The sequence below is a fragment of the Mastigoproctus giganteus genome, chromosome 8, assembly GCF_048544385.1.
Source record: "Mastigoproctus giganteus isolate SK-2022 chromosome 8, ASM4854438v1, whole genome shotgun sequence".
NCBI classification, from domain to species: Eukaryota; Metazoa; Arthropoda; class Arachnida; order Uropygi; family Thelyphonidae; genus Mastigoproctus; species Mastigoproctus giganteus.
The window spans coordinates 76,510,467-76,529,297 of record NC_143582.1 but is presented as its reverse complement, the minus strand read 5'-3'; the positions used below and the strand labels follow the sequence as shown (position 1 = coordinate 76,529,297).

Genomic DNA, 18,831 nt, shown 5'->3' with positions numbered 1-18,831 from the left:
GGGTTTGCATAGTTTGAGATCCTAATGTACTATGGATAAAAGGATGGCTAAGTGGTAGAGGTAAAAAAGTGGTTATAAATGGCCACAGCTGTTTGTGGAATAATGTGGTTAGTGGTGTGATGCTGGGGTCAGTGTTGGTCTCCTTACTGTGTTTAATATTTATTAATGATATTGATGTAGCCATTTCAAGTTTGAAGTCTAAGTTTGCTGATGATACAAAGACAGCCACAGTGGTTAATGATGGTAATCAAGGTGTGCTACTTCAAGATGATCTAGGTAAACTTGAACAGATGGGCTTGGAAATGGCCATTGAGTTATACATTTAAGTTTCAAATGGTATGCTATTCTGGGATTACTGCATTTGGGTAACAGTAATCCCAGAATAGCATACCATTTGGGTGGTACCAAACTCAGGTTGGTTGAGTATGAAAAAGATCTAATTAATTGTGCAGTCTGATGTAAAATTCTCTGAGCAGCACAAACAAGCTGCTAGAATAGCCCATATGATTCAATGATATACATTTCCAGCAGGGACAAAGAGGTAATTATCCCATTGCATAAGGCAATGGTTAGGCCACATCTGGAATACTGCATGCAGGTTTGTAAACCTTATTTTAGGTAGGAAAGGATACAGAGAAGAGCACATTAGCTTGGGGTGCAAAAGGTATTCTTACAAAAGAGAGAGAGACACACTAGGATTCTGTAAATGTTGACTCTAGAAAATAGTTATCTGTATGGAGACCTATTTGAAGTGTATAAGGGTTTAAAAGGGTTAAGTAAATGAAATTCTGATGATATCAGATGAAGCACAAGTGCATAAATTTGGATTGGCAAAGGAAGGTTGTAGAATAGATTTGTGGAAATTTGCATTCAGCAAAGAGTAATCAATTTTTGGAATAAAATTGCACCTAGTGTTGTGGAGGTGGATAGTTTGAAGAAATTTAACAAATGATTGGAAGAATGAGTAAATGAAGTGGCATGTTTTTTTTTTTTTTTTTTTTTTTGGCTGGTGCTGTGTAAGCATTGCTTATATCTTGTTGCCACTACTATGAGGTGTGATCAATTTATAAAGTCTCCAAATGTATTTCTCACAAAATAATTAAAAGTATATGCATGGGACTGCTTTTAGTCTAGCTGCCCATTAGTCCTGAATGTTTTTAGAAGATGGCAGTACGAAGCATTATGCCACATTGATTGCAGCACCCTAAACAGTAAACTATGTTTATAATACTTAAAGTGGCATCCTTCACTCATCGAGAACAGTCTTTATCTGATTTTTGTATCTCACTGGGCAATTGAGATGGGCAAAGTCCAATTGAAATCCATAGGGAAATATCAGAAGTGTGTTCTGTAAGGCATATATATATATATATATATTAATAGTTATATTAGTGATAAAAGGAAAGCAAGAAATAAAGCAAAGCAAGAAAGTTAAAAGACAATAACTAATATTTATGGGTTAATGCAGTTGCAAGCAATCATGCAATACACCCACAATGTCTATAGAATATCATTAGAAAAAGTAAATCAATCCAATAATAAGAATACCATCAAGGACTTAAGAAAACGCAAAAAAAAAAAAAAAAAAATTATTATTATTATTATCGCTTTTTACCGACAATCTAGATGACTTCAACTGGGGCCAACCACCCAGAATGAAGGCAAAAAACGACAAGAAGTTCTCTGTTTCTGTGATGATCAATATATGCTAAGTAATTTAAATCTAAACCAAATATAAACCAGTATAGGCCGAACATAAATCGAATATAAATAAATCGAATGAAGATAATTAATTAAGAAAAATTTTTTTTTTTGAAATATTAGAATCAAAGGTAAGAAATATAAGTAAAATATAAATGTAAGCATATATTAATCATCGTTGACCCGACAGAGAACGTAATTTAAGGATTAAAACAAGATTAAATATATAATACATACTACATTTGACCGTATCTAGGACATAATGTAATAGTCGTCAAAATAATATGTGGTGCCCCCTATGTGATGGATACGGTAAAAATAAATAATTAAATTAAATTAACGCAAAGAGAAACATGCAGATAGTAAGAAGAAAAACTAAAGGAGTAGGAAAAATAGAACCTGAACTCCACAAAGGCGAAAAATAGTGGTATAGATAAGAAATAGTTTCTCCTACGTCCTCAGATTGCCCTAATAATTTCGGAGAAATAAAAATAAAGAGTGTAGGACAGCTTAAAGGCATTACAAGATATAAGTTGTGGCTCGGGTATGCCCGGGATCGCAAACCCGTTCCTATAGTAGGACCCTGAGCTGAATTTGCATGTTATCTCAGCGTGAATTTAAGTAAATTTAAATGAATTTAACTATATGTATTAAAAAAAAAAAAAAAAATGATACACTGTAATTTGCAAGCCGGTGGGTACAAGTTTTCTACGCCGTAAGACACCAAGAATGCAAAGTGTATCCTATTTACATATATACATGGCACTAAATATAACGATTTTATTGAAAATTATATTGAAACGATAGGTTCAGAAAACAAATTTTTTTTGAAATTAATTATGCTAATTGCTTTCCTGAAGTGATATTTCAGGTAAGCGATAGGGAAATTATTATTAATCAACTTGCCGTACAACGCTGTTAAGCCTGTTGAAGCCCCAGTTGAAGTCATCTAGATTGTCGGTAAAAAGCGATAATAATAATAATAATTTTTTTTTTTTTTTTTTTTTGCGTTTTCTTAAGTCCTTGATGGTATTCTTATTATTGGATTGATTTACTTTTTCTAATGATATTCTATATATATATATATATATATATATATATATATGAAAAATGTTTGTAGCTGGGTATGTTAGTTCTGTCACAGTGGTGTCACACAGACATTGATTATGTCTGTGTGACACCATGTCTCTGATATCCCAAAAATATCTGCCTTTGATGTCTTGACTAGCACTTCAAGCTCATCGAATTTATTAACTCTACTCCTAGCATTGGTGTAAGTGCAAGTATACATGCACCTGTTTCTACTCTTAGTACCCTAAAACAGCCCACGTATTTAATTGTTCCACTATGACTCCCAGCAGTTCTGGAAATCCTCATTGCTTGCTTTCCAGGCTGCTGCTCAATTGCATTTCAATAGTAGTATAAGAATCACTTTTACTTCTGCCAACGGCTACTGTTAATCTATTAGTCCGTGTATCCCCACAAGCTAGCAGTTTTCCAACCCATCTAGCTCTGCCTCGATAGCATCAGCAAATATTCTTGCACCCTTTCTATTTAAGTGTATTCCATCCCTGTAGAAGCAGTCTCTCCTATTAACAAGCACACGCTAGACTGAGAAAAATTCTACCCCTTGGGTGGGCCTTGCACAATCTCTTCAGGGCCAAATTGATCGACAAGGTTCTCATTAGATACTCCCACCCATCGTGTCTGGGCGGAATTGCAGACACTTTCAAATTCAACCCTAACTCACGGCTTTTTTTCAGCATTGACTTGTACTTGTTAAGTAATTCCGCCGGTCTCCTACTCTTAATATCATTAGTGCCAACGTCTACAACAGTATCACCCTTCGTGCCCTTAAAAGATATCTGCTCTACAACGTCATCAGCCTTTGTCCCTGGCAGACATACCCTGGTCCTGTTCCATCTATCCTTTTTGCACAATATGTTCCCCGTTTCCCTGACAATAGTCACCTACGACAACTAGTTCCTTTGGGACCAGTGCATTCTGCCTTGTGGTTTGCTGCTGTGTTGCTTGATGTTCAAGTGCAAGCTCTGGCATTGATGTGGGCAGCTGAGATCTTGATAGGCCCCTCAATTTAAATCCTTTGAGGGCATCCACCCTATCCTTCAAGCTTTCATATAAGCCCATGACAATGATGAGTTGGCGCCTGATTTCCTCGCACTCCTTACATCACGCACACACAAAGACATTTCCCTTGGCAATATCATGTCCCGTTCCTGATTGCTCCAGAAACATCAAACAAGTAGTGCATTTCAATAGACTGTGATTCAGAGGGCAACCCCCCCTCCCCTGTTCTCCCCTGAGCCACAGCACTTCCATTAATTTGATCCTTTTGCTTTGCTGCTCTGGTCAGAGTCATGATTTCTATTCAAGTTCAATAAAATTCCAATACAAAATATAACCCTAAACTTATATCCCAATGTAGTTATAACACTATGTATATATGTATTTTGGTATCGAATCTTATCTCCGAGTTAAGTTATATGACTTTCTTATCTCCTTTCAACTTATACGTATTAATTTATTATGTTACTTTTGTAAAAATTAGGTCGCTATATTTATTTAGTTAAAGTACAATTCAATTGACAATGAAATTTAATAAGATTAATAAATTTTACTGATTAATTGATACTACTATACTCTCTATCTAGTTTTCCGTTAAACCTTACGCTATCTAGTTTTCCGTTAGACCTTAAGATATCTAGTTCGGTGCACACGTATCATATAACAATGGCGGCAAGTTACAGACACGAGGTATTATTTACTCTCCAAATCGCACTATCTAAATTCAAAATAAACCATGGAGCTTGACTAGGTCTATAAGCTACTTATAGAAAATAATTTAATCTAACAATTGAGTCAATAAAGTGGCTAAGTATAATTAAAAACTTGCATTCGCTGGAGCTGCAAAACCTGTTCAACATGTGGATTTGATAACCTTACTGATACTAAGTAATAACCTACAAAATCTCTATCTAAATTCAAATTAAACTAAAGTATTGTTACTAAGAATATAAAGCAACTCTAAAAAATAAATTAATATGCCAAATTAAATCAATAAAAAAGCAAAACTCTGTTTGCTGGAGCCCGTAAAAACTTCGCCTGTTCACGTGTACGCTAGCACACACTTATGACATATGGGAGAAACTCTAGTGTTAAAGGAAACAAAAAACTAGTGAGGCTTGTGGCAGAGAAGAAAAAGGCATGGAATGCATATAAATTATCAGGTAACACAGAAGCCTATGGCAGATATAAGCTAGTCTGTAATCAAGTTCTCATAATCAGCCTAATGAAGGCTGATTTTGCCTAATAAAGGCTGATTACGAGAAATCCTTGGCAAAGGAAGCAAAGAAAAACAACAAAGACCTCCTTACTTATGTAAACTCTAGAAGGAATGGGATGAATCAGATTGGTCCACATGACGTCGGTGGTTCGACAGTTGATGATCCTGCTCAGACAGCTGACAAACTGAATGAGTATTTTGCATCTACATTCACACATGAGGAATTCTGTAAGGAAGGGGAGGACAGAAGTGTAGTAAACTCTAACATAGAGCTAAACGATTGTGTAATAATGGAGAGTAAAGTGGAGGAGAACTTAAACATAAAGTCACCCGGGGCCAATTAAATCTATCCAGTTATATTGAAGGAGACAGCGAGAAAAGTAAGCAAACCCTTAGCCATAATTATGAGAGCATCCTGAGATTCAGGGAGGTTCCCATGGACTGGAGATGTGCAAATGTATCTCCAATACACAAAAGGGGTTCAAGGGGCGACACAAATAATTATAGATCTGTTCAGTGTTTTTTTTTTTTTTGTAAAAAAAAATAGGTGCTGGTACTCATTCTTTGCTATCAGAAAAAAATTTTTAATTAAAAGTATATGAAAAGTAAACTAAAAAATTATTTCCTGAAATTATTACTTCACTAATAATGTTTTTGGAATAAGAACAACAAATTAAGTATATTAACACAACAGTTTATTAAGCATAAATTTATTATACAAGTATATAAAAAATAAGTAAAATGTGTAAAAAAAATAAGTAAAATAAGAAAAGCATGAGTGAAATAAGTAATAATTAAAAAATAATAAGCAAAAATAATTTCATAATAAAATTTTATAGAATATTCCAAATTTTTATTAAGTTCTTATCCACACATCTGCCGACTTCTTCTTACTGTTTGTCTGTTGCTGAATAACATTTCCGAATCAGCCACGAATTGACATTTTGCTGGATCGAGGTGTGTCAACATTGGGCCTACAATTTTAAGAAATAGTAGTGACGAATTTTTGCCATCAATGAAGCTGTGGTTGGGCTGATGATCATATTCATTTGTGAAAACCCTCTTCACATTCACTTGATGGAATTGGTATCGTACTCAGAGCATTCATCAAATGCTTCAATTCTTCCGAAACTATCTCTTCAATTAGGTATTCCCGAAATCCACGAATTGTATCTATTTCATTTAACTGAAGTCTAACTGACAATTTTCTAACTTCATTCTCACAAAATGTCACTTGAGAGTTAATATCATCAAGCCAGTGTTTCCTATCAATAATAATAAAATTCTTTATTAATAGAAATGTACAGGGAAATGATTCTCGCTACAGGCAACCAGAGGAATCTAAAAATTAGGGACACATTACATTGAGTACATACAAAACTACGTGGCATCTCTGTAGCCAGGTTGGAAGGAACAGCAGTGTGTAGCACACGCTTCTTGATTAGACTGGGGTTTGAGCCCGTCACCACCAAATATGGAGGATGCGGAAAGGTCAGGGAATGATCACCGCATTTCCCAGAGCAATATGGCCTTAGCTGCTAATGCTCCTAAAAACCAAATAACAAACAAACAACAAAACTATGTGGGTACATAGCAAATACATAGAATACATAGAAAAAGCTAACGTAATCAGATTGAGTTTAAGCTAGTTTCAATTTGAGCTGATACTCGGGCTGCCGCTGCCAAATCAGCATTTTTACTTTCAAGAAGCCTGCTTTCTACTGATTGTTTCAAAGTTCTGTAGAAAGCATCTGGTTTGATTGGAGAATAATATCTCTAATCTTTCCCATGAAGTGAAACTCTTTGAAATCATCACTTTTCGGCAGATTTGGCTGCATTTCTGTAATATTGTCCCGAACTGTTTCTTTTTCATGTAATTGAATTTTATATTGCACTCCTGCAAGTCCAAGTTCAAGTCTGTTTATAGAAAATTGTGCATGACGCACTTCTGCAAAACAACAGATGATTATTTGTCGGGGTAAAAGAAAATCACTCTCTCCTAATTCTCAAACAGGGCACTTAAGTAGAAGGTTGACCAGAGCCCATTGTTCACATCGGGAATACCCCTTGATCTGCTCGCTCTTGACCCGTGCGACTTCTCGGTATGTGAGACACGTGCTTGGATAGGTTTTATGAGTACCACTAAGTTGTAGAATGGTAATCCCTTTAGCTCTCTTAATTCGTGCAGCAGCACTAATTGCCCGAAGGCCAGAAGTGCGAACAGTGCGTACCACATCTCTCCTAATCCGTTTGTTATATGAAATTTTTTTTTGCTCAACAGAAATTATTTTAAATGTAATTTCCAAGGAGAACTCAAAACAATCGCTATAAAGGAGTTCATTAAACAGAGATCCAACTGAGTAATTTAAATTGCTAAAAATGGTTTCAAGTTTTTATATAGAAAATATCCTACTTAAAGCTTATTTGAAAAAAAATTACTAAATATTATAAATTTCAAAATGTACTGCATCAAAATGTCATGTGTCACTGTTAATAGAGGTGCCGGTACGCCATGCTGTTGTGTACCATCCCAAAAAAAGCACTACACATGTTAAACTTTTGTTCCTGGGAAAATAATGGAGTCATTGGTTAAGGAAGTGATGCAGGATCACCTTGATAACACTGCAGTAATTGTTCAGACACAGCATGGGTTTGTTAAGGGGAAGTCTTGTCTGACCAGTTTTATTGGATACTATGATGTGTCACAAAACAACTTGATACAAACAATAATTTTGATATCATATACAGGGTTGTTAAAATTAAAGTATCCCTATGTAGAGGGCTCTGGAACGAGTTCTGAGGCTCATACTGAAAAGAAATTTGGACAACAGGTACAATAAAGAATGCGCTCGCCATTTATTGGAAAAAAAATTAGTTACACAATTTGTCACTGTATGGTGCGTAACTATCTTAGTTACGATTATGCAAATTACTTATGTTATTTGCATAATCATAAGGTATTGCCACAGCGCCACTACTCAGCTTTACTGTACTGTATAAAAGCAAAGCAGTCTCTTCAAAATCATACAGTAGATGTTTTCCTGCACTACAGCAGCAATGCCAATGCAGCTGCAGCTATCAGAGAATTCAAGGCCAGTGCTAACCACTGGCCTTTAGTTTCTTTAATTCTGGATTCTCAACTCAGTCATGAAAAATCAAAAAGTATAGGTTTTATCATTTCATGTATGGAATTATTATGAAATAAATCAGTAGTCCTATATTTGTTATAAATTGGTTACATTTGAACATACATTTGTTATAAATTTTTTTATAGAAAGAAGAGCAACATGAACAAGGTGTGACAACCACAACAGTCAATGTGAATGCAGAAAATAGCCAAGAAACTTTTGATAATCAAAGGAAAGAAATTGTAATTTTAAAACAGACAATAGGAAAGTATGAGGAAGAACTTAAAACACTGAAAGAGCAATATTCTAATAATCAGGTATCTTAATGATTTCCATATGTTTATAAAGGTTTATTAATTCTGTTAGTGGAATTTTGATGTAGAAATGTTATTTAATCTTGTATTTCATTATTTATCAGTTGGATTTTGAACCAAACATTATATTTATAATTTTTTGATTTCCCTGAAAGTTAAATTTCCATTTATTTAGCATACAGTCATCTGTCAATTTGCAGAGTTTTGCTGTTGCATGATCAGGTATTTACTAATAAAATTTTGGAATGTGCGGTAAGAGTTTGGCTGCTGTGTGATTTTTCAATTATCAAAAAGGGGGGGGGGGGAATTCTTTTCAAATAATTTTTTTTTTGCTGACATATCCCATTTGGTATGAAAATGATAGTTCTTTGCTTTCTTGGCTATTTCTTATGTACGTAAAGGGTATGTTTAACTATATAGGCACAGTGCGTTTATTTTACAGGGCCTAAAATGAAGAAAACTACAACAAAAAAAAAAATTAATTTAGAGGAAAAGTTAAAAATCATTAAGCAAAAGTAAAAAAAAATGGCATTAAAGATTGTGGCATTGGCCAAGAATACAGTGTAAATGAATAGCTTACAAGAAATTAGACAAAATGCTGAGAAAATTAAAAATTCGGTTACCTGCTCCACATCATTGGCTGCAAAAAGCACTACAAGAGTGAGAAATCCTATAATAGAGAAAACTGAAAAATTACTTACTTTCTGGATCATGATCAAAATAGAATACTTCTATTTCTTCTTGTCAAGTTTATCCATGGTTCTCGTGTTATTTGTCCCAAAGCTCTGCAAATTTTTAATCTCTTGCAAGAAGCAGTCCATCCAATGCAGATGTCTTTCAGGCTTGTAAGGGTTGGCTTGAAAATTTTAAAAAGTACCAAAATCTTCACAATCTAAAATCAAAGGGCAAAGCAGCCAGTGCTGATACAGAAATTGCTTCCTTATATCTGAAGACTTGAAAGGATATTATTGTGACTGAGGGCTATCTAGCAAGTCAACTGTTTAATGCTGATGAGACTGGCTTATTTTGGAAGCATATACCAAGCTGAACTTTCATTTCAAAAGAAGAGAGATCCTCCCTAGGTTTCAAAGTTTCAAAAGACAGGTTAACATTTTTGTTATGTGAAAATGTAGAGAAACTGCTTCTAATTTATATGTTAGAAAATCCTTGTGCTTTTAAAGGAATAACAAAAAGCCCCTTACCAGTTCATTGGAAATTGAGCAAAAAAGCCTGGATGATGGCCAAAAATCTGAGGATTGTTTTTTAAATTGCTTTTTTTGTCAAAGCAGGAAAATATTATCTGAAGAGAAATATATCATTCAAGATCTTGCTTATTCTTGACAATGTGCTTAGTCATCCTGCACATTTCTGATCTGCACCCAAACATGAAAGTTACCTTTCTTTCAGTGAATACAACTTCTTTAATCCAATGGATTAAAGAAGTATTATAGCTGCCTTTAAACTCTATTGACTAAGGATAACTTCTTCACAATTGGTGGAAGCTACTGATGGAACAAACAGTCCTTCAATTGGCAAAATTATAACCTTCTTGAAGCTGTAAAAAATATTAAGTTCGAATGAACTTAAGAACTCACCAATGAAAGCAGTCTGGAAAAAGTTGTGTCTAGAAAGCTGCATTGTAGAAGCTACAGTCGAAATGCCATAGGTAGTTGAGATTGTGAGAATTAAAAAAATGATTAGTGAAGAGGGATTTGAAGACCTGGAACCAGCAGATATTATAGAAGTCCTTGAAGCTTACAGAGAACAATTATCAGTGAACGATATTTTATCACAGTGTGAAGAAGACACCAAAAATAATGAAACAAATAAAAACAAGCAAGATGCAGAGATAGCAGCAGCACAAAAAGTTGATCCTAAAAAGACTAGCTGAGTTTTTAAAACTTGCAAATCAACTTAGCCAAGAAGCTCTGGATATAGAACCTAATTTGGAGAGGAGTTTAAAATTTCATAGAAGTTTATCATTAGCTTTAACTCCTTAGTATTAGTAGTGGCACGCTAATAAAGCATCATTTAAAAAAAAAAAAAAAAAAAAAAAAAAACACATACTTCACCCATCCATACCCTCCAAAAATTTGTCTAGTTTTTCATTGAATTTATCCAAATCACCCACCCACCCACTGTTGAAGAAAAATGAAGAATCATATAGAGAAAAAAAGTGTAATGCTCTAAGCAAACAACTTTAGCCGATTTTTTTTTTTTTTTCCAAAAAGCACCAGTTACTGTTGCAAGTTTATCACAGTAATACAGTGCCGAAGAAGCAATGGATTCTAGATTAAATTCTAGATTAGATTACATGTCAGAATAGTTGTGGTTTTCCAGAAGTCACATTATCCCAACATTTTCCTAAATTTAGACCATGCACTGCTGAATTAGCAGTATTTCAAACAGCCTTAAAGTATATTGAATTCTCCAATATCTAAAGGAGCAAAACTTTCAACCTCTGTGCACTTCCCACATGAATATCTCTCACCCAGCAATAAGGCAAATGTCACCTACTTAATTGAAATTGAGAGAAGCTTAAATTTTACTGTGTTCTGGAATGTATGGGGAATGTTGGACAATGAAGTTTTGAAAGCTTTCAACAAATGCTTTCAAAACTTCATTGTCCAATGATTCACCTCAATGGTACATCATTGAAAAATGCATCCCAATGGAAATCAAGCAGGTTAAACTAGCATATAAAAGAAAGTTATTTTGTTATTAGTATGGCCAAATTATGCAAGAAGCAAACTTTTGAATCTGCCAAAAAAAAAAAATCCAATCATTTTTGATTTTCTCATCATTGAAAAGTGACCATCCAATAATGCCATGAACTTTGATAAACTCTCTCCACATCATCCATAATAGGGTGTAATTTATTCCAATGTTCTACAACATGCTGCCCAAAGATAGTTTGTGAAATCCAATCTTCAATTTGTAATGATTCTCTGTAAGAAACTTTGCTCCTCTATCTTTATCATGTAATTTCACAATTTATAAGAAAAGAAAAGGTTTCTTTTAAAATATTGTATGACTAGAAGAAAAGAACAGTAAGAGACATTTTTTTTAACTCTAATTAAATAAACAGTTATGTAACACACCATGGATAAATGGATATTTAGTGAAATTCCATGGATGACTGAAAAATGAGCCATTTTTGTTTGCTACCGAATGTAATCAAAATGATGCTATGTTATATCCCATCATGGTGACCTTTCATAATTAAAAATACATATATATTTTCAAACTGAAAGTAACTTTTTTTCACTCTCAGTATTGGAAAGTGACTCTATAGAATACAATATTGGATATCTATCTTCTGCTGAACAACCTGAGAGCATGCTGGATTTCTTCAAAAAACTGTCTGACAGTTAGCACTGATAAATGTGCCTGTTACAGTAGGCTTAAAAACTGGAATAATGCAGACATTAAAAGAGGAAATTGAGTACTTGGTGGTAACAGGCTGTCCTTGTGAAAGTAGATTGAATATTTGGTGGAAATTTAGGAAAGATAGATTTAAATAGTTTTAACTCATGAATGCCGCTGAAATAAAAAATATTTTGAAGCATATGTGCACACTTTGCTTGTCTTGGATTAAATGTGTAACTATAGTGGTAGAACAGTGGCAACCTTTGACAACTCTAGTGGGTGAGAAAAGCCATATACACACTCTTTAGAGTTATCAAATTGAAAAGTACAGTAAGCAATCACTAATGAATGGCACTGACTCATGCTCAAATCCAGTTCAATCACTGGTCTCTAGTTTATATATAGATGCACACAAACCTCCATTATCCCTTTGGAGACAGATGTCTGATTATGTATTCAGCCCAACTTCAGTGTCTTTTCTCTCATCCTATCTGGCCTTAACTCTTCAACCTGTTGGTTTATTCTTGTAGTAGTTTACTAAAGGTAAATCATTACAGGAATAAATCAAATGAAAAGAAATCTGCTTGACTCAATTCGAGTCAAGCAGATTTCTTTTGGACTTGCCAGTATTGCAGAATTGGAAAGGCCCACTAGACAATAATTGCCCAGACACTGAAAAAATGGAGTAGCCATAGTCTCCATTCAAACCATTATGCAATGACCTTTTTTTTTTTCTTCTTTTTTTTTTTAGCAATGGGAAAAACAGAATTTGGACAACTACAATATAAGCAAAACATTTGGTTCATGCGTCAGCATATTCCCACTGTCTCCAAATATATACTCATTAATCAAAATCTGATACATATGTAGGTGCTGCAGTGGTTCTGCCAACTTGTGTTATCTCTGAATCTCTTTTGTCTAGTTATAGTATTTACACCACCAAACTTTATGCAATCAAAATGGCTATTGAACATGTCTGCAACATACCTAATCAAGAGATTAAATATATATGGATTCATTGAGTGAAGTTAACTGCTTTATAACACAAATATATTTTGAAATATATTAGAACACAATTGATAAATCTCACAGAATGCAAAGCAGTGGTTAGTACTTCTGGATTCCTGGACTGAAGCTATACCTCCAGCACGATCTGCCTTCTCGTTTCCCCAGATTCCTAGAAGATCTAGCAGCTAAAAATCCACTCAAACCTGTGTCTTCATCTGCTTTAATCCCTTATATAGACTACAAACCCATTATATAACAGGGATGTATTGACTACTGGGCATTAGTATGTTAGTAACAAACTCATAATGAGCTCTTTCAAATAAATAAAATGCCATAACTCTCTAACTCTTTACCAGTTAAATAGATATGAAGAGGTTGTCCTTTGCAGGGACATGCACTTGTTGACAGGTGAGGATCATCATCCTCCTCACTGTTCTCATTGTTTCTCTCTGCTGCTAATGGAATCCCCTCCTTGACAGTCCCACAATCAAGCTGCTTGACTTGCAAATTGTAGATATGTAGATCTTGCAAACAGAAATGCCAGTTTTTCTTTTAACCTAGTCATATTCTCAGTGATAAAGTGAATCTGTGTGACATTTAGTTTTGTAAAGCACATTCATTTATATGAACATTTGTAACACATGACTATTAGAAATTATTTCATTTGCATAATTATGGTGACAGGCAAAATTTTACATCAGTTGCCATTATGCCAGAAAACTACCATTAAAACAAAAACATCAAATCCAGTTGATTATCCAAATCTAAACCATAAGGATGACCATCAGAGTCATCCTTATGGTTTAGACTGTTATGTGCAAAGTGTTTACAGTTTTGAATCTTCCATTTCCATTTTGGAAATTGATTACCATAACAGTCTAAACCATAAGGATGACTCTGATGTAGTTATAGACATTTCTTCTGCCAAGGTCACGAAGAGTCTAAAACAAGAGAAGATTATGTTCTTTTGTTCAGTGAGGAAATACTTTATTGCTATATGGTACACAAGTGTTGAAAAATGATGCACTTGTAAATGCTAAGGTAGCACAAATTTCTTCAACTGGCAGTGCATAATCTTCAAATTTGAAATTGTTTGGAGACAAGTTTCCAGTACTTCTCTGTGTCATTAAAGATTTTTAAAAAATGGATGAAACAGTAGATGTTTTGCAATATTTGTTCTTTCACTTTCAATTATGGAAGGATTGTTCAGTTGTGTGTAGTTGGGGAACTAACAAATGCACAAGGAAGCAGGAAATATAACAAATTATCCCATTTTGGAAATTCTCTTGACTGGCAAATCTATCGGGAGCATTTCCAAATCATCAGTACATCAGTACCATTATTATGAGCAGTGCCATTGTTAAAAAAAATTGTTATAAACAGTAATCTCCAGGCATTTTCTGCTCCAAACAGCCATCAGATTGGAAAAGTGTACAAGTGTACACTCCATAACACGGCTTTCCTTCATTCCAGGAACCAAATTGTGATTGTGCACCAGGCAAGTTAACACTGTGCATTGCATGCTAGAATGTTTGGATTGTGTACTGCAGCTCTTCTTTAAAATCCAGTGCTGTGCAGCCCTGTCCATATCATCCTAATATTGCTTTTTGTGGCCTCCATGAACTCATAGTTGACAGATTTGATGAGGCTCATATCCATATACATACCAGCATCCTCCACTCTCTTTTAATCAATTTTTGCAATTTATTTGAACACTAGTAATAGCAGCATCATGACATTTCCATTTGAAGATTATGATAGCCTTTGATCTATGGTGTTTCAATTTTGCTGCAATGGCACAAACAGATTGATTGCTAATGTGGTATCGTATGATTAGTTCCCCCTTGGAAGTCACATAACAATGTATTTCATTGATCTGCTTACTTCCATGCATTCTGACATGCATGTATGGATCATTTTCCCAAAATCCTAAGGGGGGGAATGTCCACATACATTTGACTGTACTTCACTTTTTCACTTGTTTATTATCACAAGATTGATTCTTGCTTTCTCTCAGTTCTATATAGACACTGCATATTGTGTTTTTGTTTAAAATGATTGATCCAAAAATTCAATGTTTTTGGATTCTCTGTTTTTGGAGATAATGTGATAACACGGAGTTTTCCTCCCAGTGATTTCTTCTCCTCAAATAGTTTAATTTTATGAAAACCCCAAACACGAAAGTTATTAGAACATATAATATGGTTTAGGGGTTGAGAAGACGAAAGAAGATATTCGTTGACATTACACTTGAACTTCTGTAGACCGTAATTTTCAGAAAATACGTATGAAGGAAGGTTGTTCCAGAAAATGGCAGTTGAATGTTTAAACGGGGAAGATGAAAAGTTGGTTCTATGAGTTTGAAGTTGGTTAGTAAATGGACGTTGGCTTGTGGTGGCACATGTTAGGACCATTTTGAAAGAGAGAGAGGGAATTATAGAAGCCAATTCAGAAAAACAGTGCCCATGGAAGTATCTGTAGAAAAGGCATGCAGCAGAAACAGAACATCTATGGGACAGTGAGTGGAGAGACTGTTAGAGAAGAGTCATTAATTAACCTAACTGCCCTCTTCTGAATGGAATCTAGAAGCCTGAGAGAGGTTTTGGGGGCGCCACCCCAGTTGTGGGAACAATATTCCATGGCAGATTTGCGATTTGTACAGAGTGAACAGATGTTTGGAAGAAAAGTAATGCAGAGGAAGCAGTATTTGTAATATGCTTGTGCCATGAGAGAGAGATCAGAAGTCAGGGTAATCCCCAAAAGAGAGATATCATCTTGCCTAGAAATTGGGGTGTTATTGAAGATAAGCATAGGAACAGAAGAATCTGTTTTTTGCGAGATATAAGAAAGACTGAGTTTTAGAAGGATTGAAACCAACTAAGTTGTCTTTGCTCCACTGGAGAATTACCTGGTGATTGGCATTTAAGGAATTGTTAGCGGATATTCGAGAAGTTGAAGCTGATTGAGCAGGGGCGAGGTTTCTCAAACTGGAAAGTGGAATGCAATGTGCTATCATCAGCAAAACAACGGATAGGATTTCTGGTCAACGGAAGAAGGTCATTAATATAAAAGAGTAGGGGAAAGAACTGAACCTTGGGGAACACCAGCATTAATAGAGAAATTGGAAGACAGAGAGCCATCTACTGTCACCCTCAGTGAGCGGTCAGAGAGAAAATTGGATAACCAATTACAAAAAACAGTTGCTCTACTATCAAAACACTATCGAAAGCCTTTGAGATGTCAAGAACAACTGCTTGTTTCACTGAACTTTTCCATTGAATTTATCCATAAATGGGTAACATAATCTCTTTCTCTCAGGGTAATTTGGAAATTTTTTTTTAGCTGGTGCAGCTTAAGCCTCAGGCTTCTTTGCACTACATGGTTAGTAATAATAATAATAATAATAAATAATAATAAGCCAGAATATCACCAATGGGTCCATACTGGTGATTGTTGATCAGATGGAAGGTTTGTAGATAGTTTTAAGAGTTGGCAGTTAATTGGTTTCTCCATTACCCTTAAAAAGAGTAAAAGTAATTGAAATGGGTCGATAATTGGATGGGAGGGATTTGTCACCCTTTTTAGGAACTGCCTGGATATGAGCAAATTTCCAAGCAGAAGAAATAACTCCTTTGGAATAAGAAAGCAAAAAAAGGCAGTAAGTTCAGGAGTGCAGGTTTTGAGAACAAGTGGAGAAATACCATCAGGACCTGGAGCTTTTTTAGCATCAAGATTCGTCAAAATCCTTTTCACATCCTTTTGATGAAAGACCACAGGGGACATTAAATGGAGCATGCTGGGAATGGTGGGAGGTGTTTTATCATGATCATTAATTCATGAGTTGGAAGAAAAATGGGATGCCAGCAGATCAGCTTTATCCTTGGCTGAGTTACAATAGAACCATTTGGTTTTTACAGAGGTGGGAGCAGAGATGGGCAAAAGTTGTGGCCAATAGCTTTGGCAGGAGACCAGGATGCTTGGCTACCATTAGGGCAAGAAGCAAGTTTTCTCCTCAGCCTGTTCAAAATCTAGTTTGGACTGATTAATAACTGCTTTACAATTGTTGCGAGCTTTGGTGTAGGCAGAAAAAGAAACAAGCCAATTACAATAGGCAGCATTCTTCTCTTGAACAGCCTTAGCACGTTTATTGGAAAGCCAAGGTTTAGATAAAGGACAAGATTTTAAGGTGGAGTGTGGAATAAAGGATTCCATTCTTACAAGAATAATTTCACTGACATGATCTGAGCAAACATCAGAAGTTTTGAAACAGTAATCCGACCAAGGAGAAGAAGAAAAGAAATCTCGCAGGTCATCCCATTTTGCATTCTTATAAGGCCAAACAACACTAGGTTGGGAATAGCCACGAGATAAAGGCTCCATTGGAGAAGAGATAATCACCAAGTTGTGATCTGAGGTGCCTAGAAACCACTCACTTCAACCATGTACTAAGGGTTGTTTGTGAGAAAAAGATATCAAGTGTGTTGGCTGTATGGTTAGGATTGTCTGGTATTCTGGTAGGTAAGTGAACAATCTATGCGAGGTCAGTAATTGCAAAAGCCTCAGCATCTCAACCAGCTGGGTCTATGTGACTAGAAAATGGAAGCCAGCTGAAGTTGTGAACATTAAAATCACCAAGGAAAATTACCTCACTGTTAGACTGGAGAAAGTCAAGTTACAAAGTGTGGAAGTCAGAGGTCCAATTGATTAGTGGAGTTGGGAGAAAAGTAGACAATTTGACAGAATGAGGTAGAGATTTTAAGCCAGGGGAGATTCCAAATTACCAAGTTTCTGACAGGGAATATCAGAATGGACATATGCACTTTGAGGCTAAAGGAATCATACAGTGAATAATTTGGGCTACTGAGATTGAGCAGTAGTTGAATCAACCAATAACTGGGATTCTGTCAGAAAAAGTACATGGAGTTTGGTAGACTGTAAGTAGAAATGGATATCATTGAGATTAGAACTGAGACCATGTATATTTGTGAAATGAACTAGGAAGTGTTTGGGAGATTTAGATCTTTTTACAGATAAGTTTGCTCTCTTAGTTTGAGAATTCATGGTGTATTCAATAGTAAGAAAAAGTGGTGGGGAGGGGGGGGGGACATGCTCTATGAAGCAATGAAATTTTTGGAAGTGGCATACGTGTGGTAAGAATATACCCAGATCCTTGACATAACGTGTCCTTGACAATGCCCCCCCCCCCCCCCCGCATACACACTACTCGAACTCCCTCCAGTCACCATCTGGTAGAGTAGAGGCAGCAAGATTATACACTAGCTGATCTGGAAGCCTCCTAGCGAGTTACCAATAGGTTTGGTCTGGTGTACTAACTAGCAGCTGTACTAACCTGCGAACATCATTTTAGAGCTGTACTCTCGAAATGTAAGGATGTTTGGATTTCGCCATGGTGTTCATTGTAACCCCAAAAGACATCAATCATACTGCATGATGGAAGAGATGGTGGGTTGACTGGAACATTGCTCTGGAGACTAAACATGGGTTCCACCTCTTCAAGCCTCCAGTAAGCAAAGTAGTGGTATTACACCCTTTGATGAGAGCCATCTACCACCTAGTTAGCACCTGGTAACACAGAGGGGTGGCATTCCTCCGTGTGGTGTGGGTACCACACCTTGACCCCTGATTACATTGATTCACACCTGGGTGGTCACCCACAGTGTGCTTGTACATGGAGGTTATACCCAGGATTACTAATAGTCCACCGTCATGAAGATGCAAGCAGAGGATTTGGCTGTCACAGACCATCCAGACTTCTCCAAAATTAGGCCCACTTGACTTGAGTGTCACCCAAATATTAGTTCCATCAGCGTTTTAGACTCCCAGGCAGCAAGCACAGCTTGTCCAGAATATCTGAAAGAATGTGTGTGACAGTATCAAGGACCCAGGTTCATTGGTTCTTGTTTTTCTGCTAGTGGCTGTTTCATACTTTCCTTGAGATTTGATCACATCACAAAGCCTTTTTAGATAAACACTTTTTTTTTTTAAA

The 18,831-nt window shown here is 35.7% G+C and overlaps 1 protein-coding gene across 1 annotated transcript in view; it reads left to right on the top strand.

Moving 5' to 3' along the window:
- Positions 1-18,831, top strand: part of p115 (General vesicular transport factor p115) — a 262,239-nt gene that overhangs the window by 226,837 nt on the left and 16,571 nt on the right. The window contains exon 19 of the mRNA XM_090380276.1: positions 8,280-8,450. Within this exon, the coding sequence (XP_090236402.1) occupies positions 8,280-8,450 (171 nt within the window). The remainder of the gene's footprint in view (positions 1-8,279; positions 8,451-18,831) is intronic.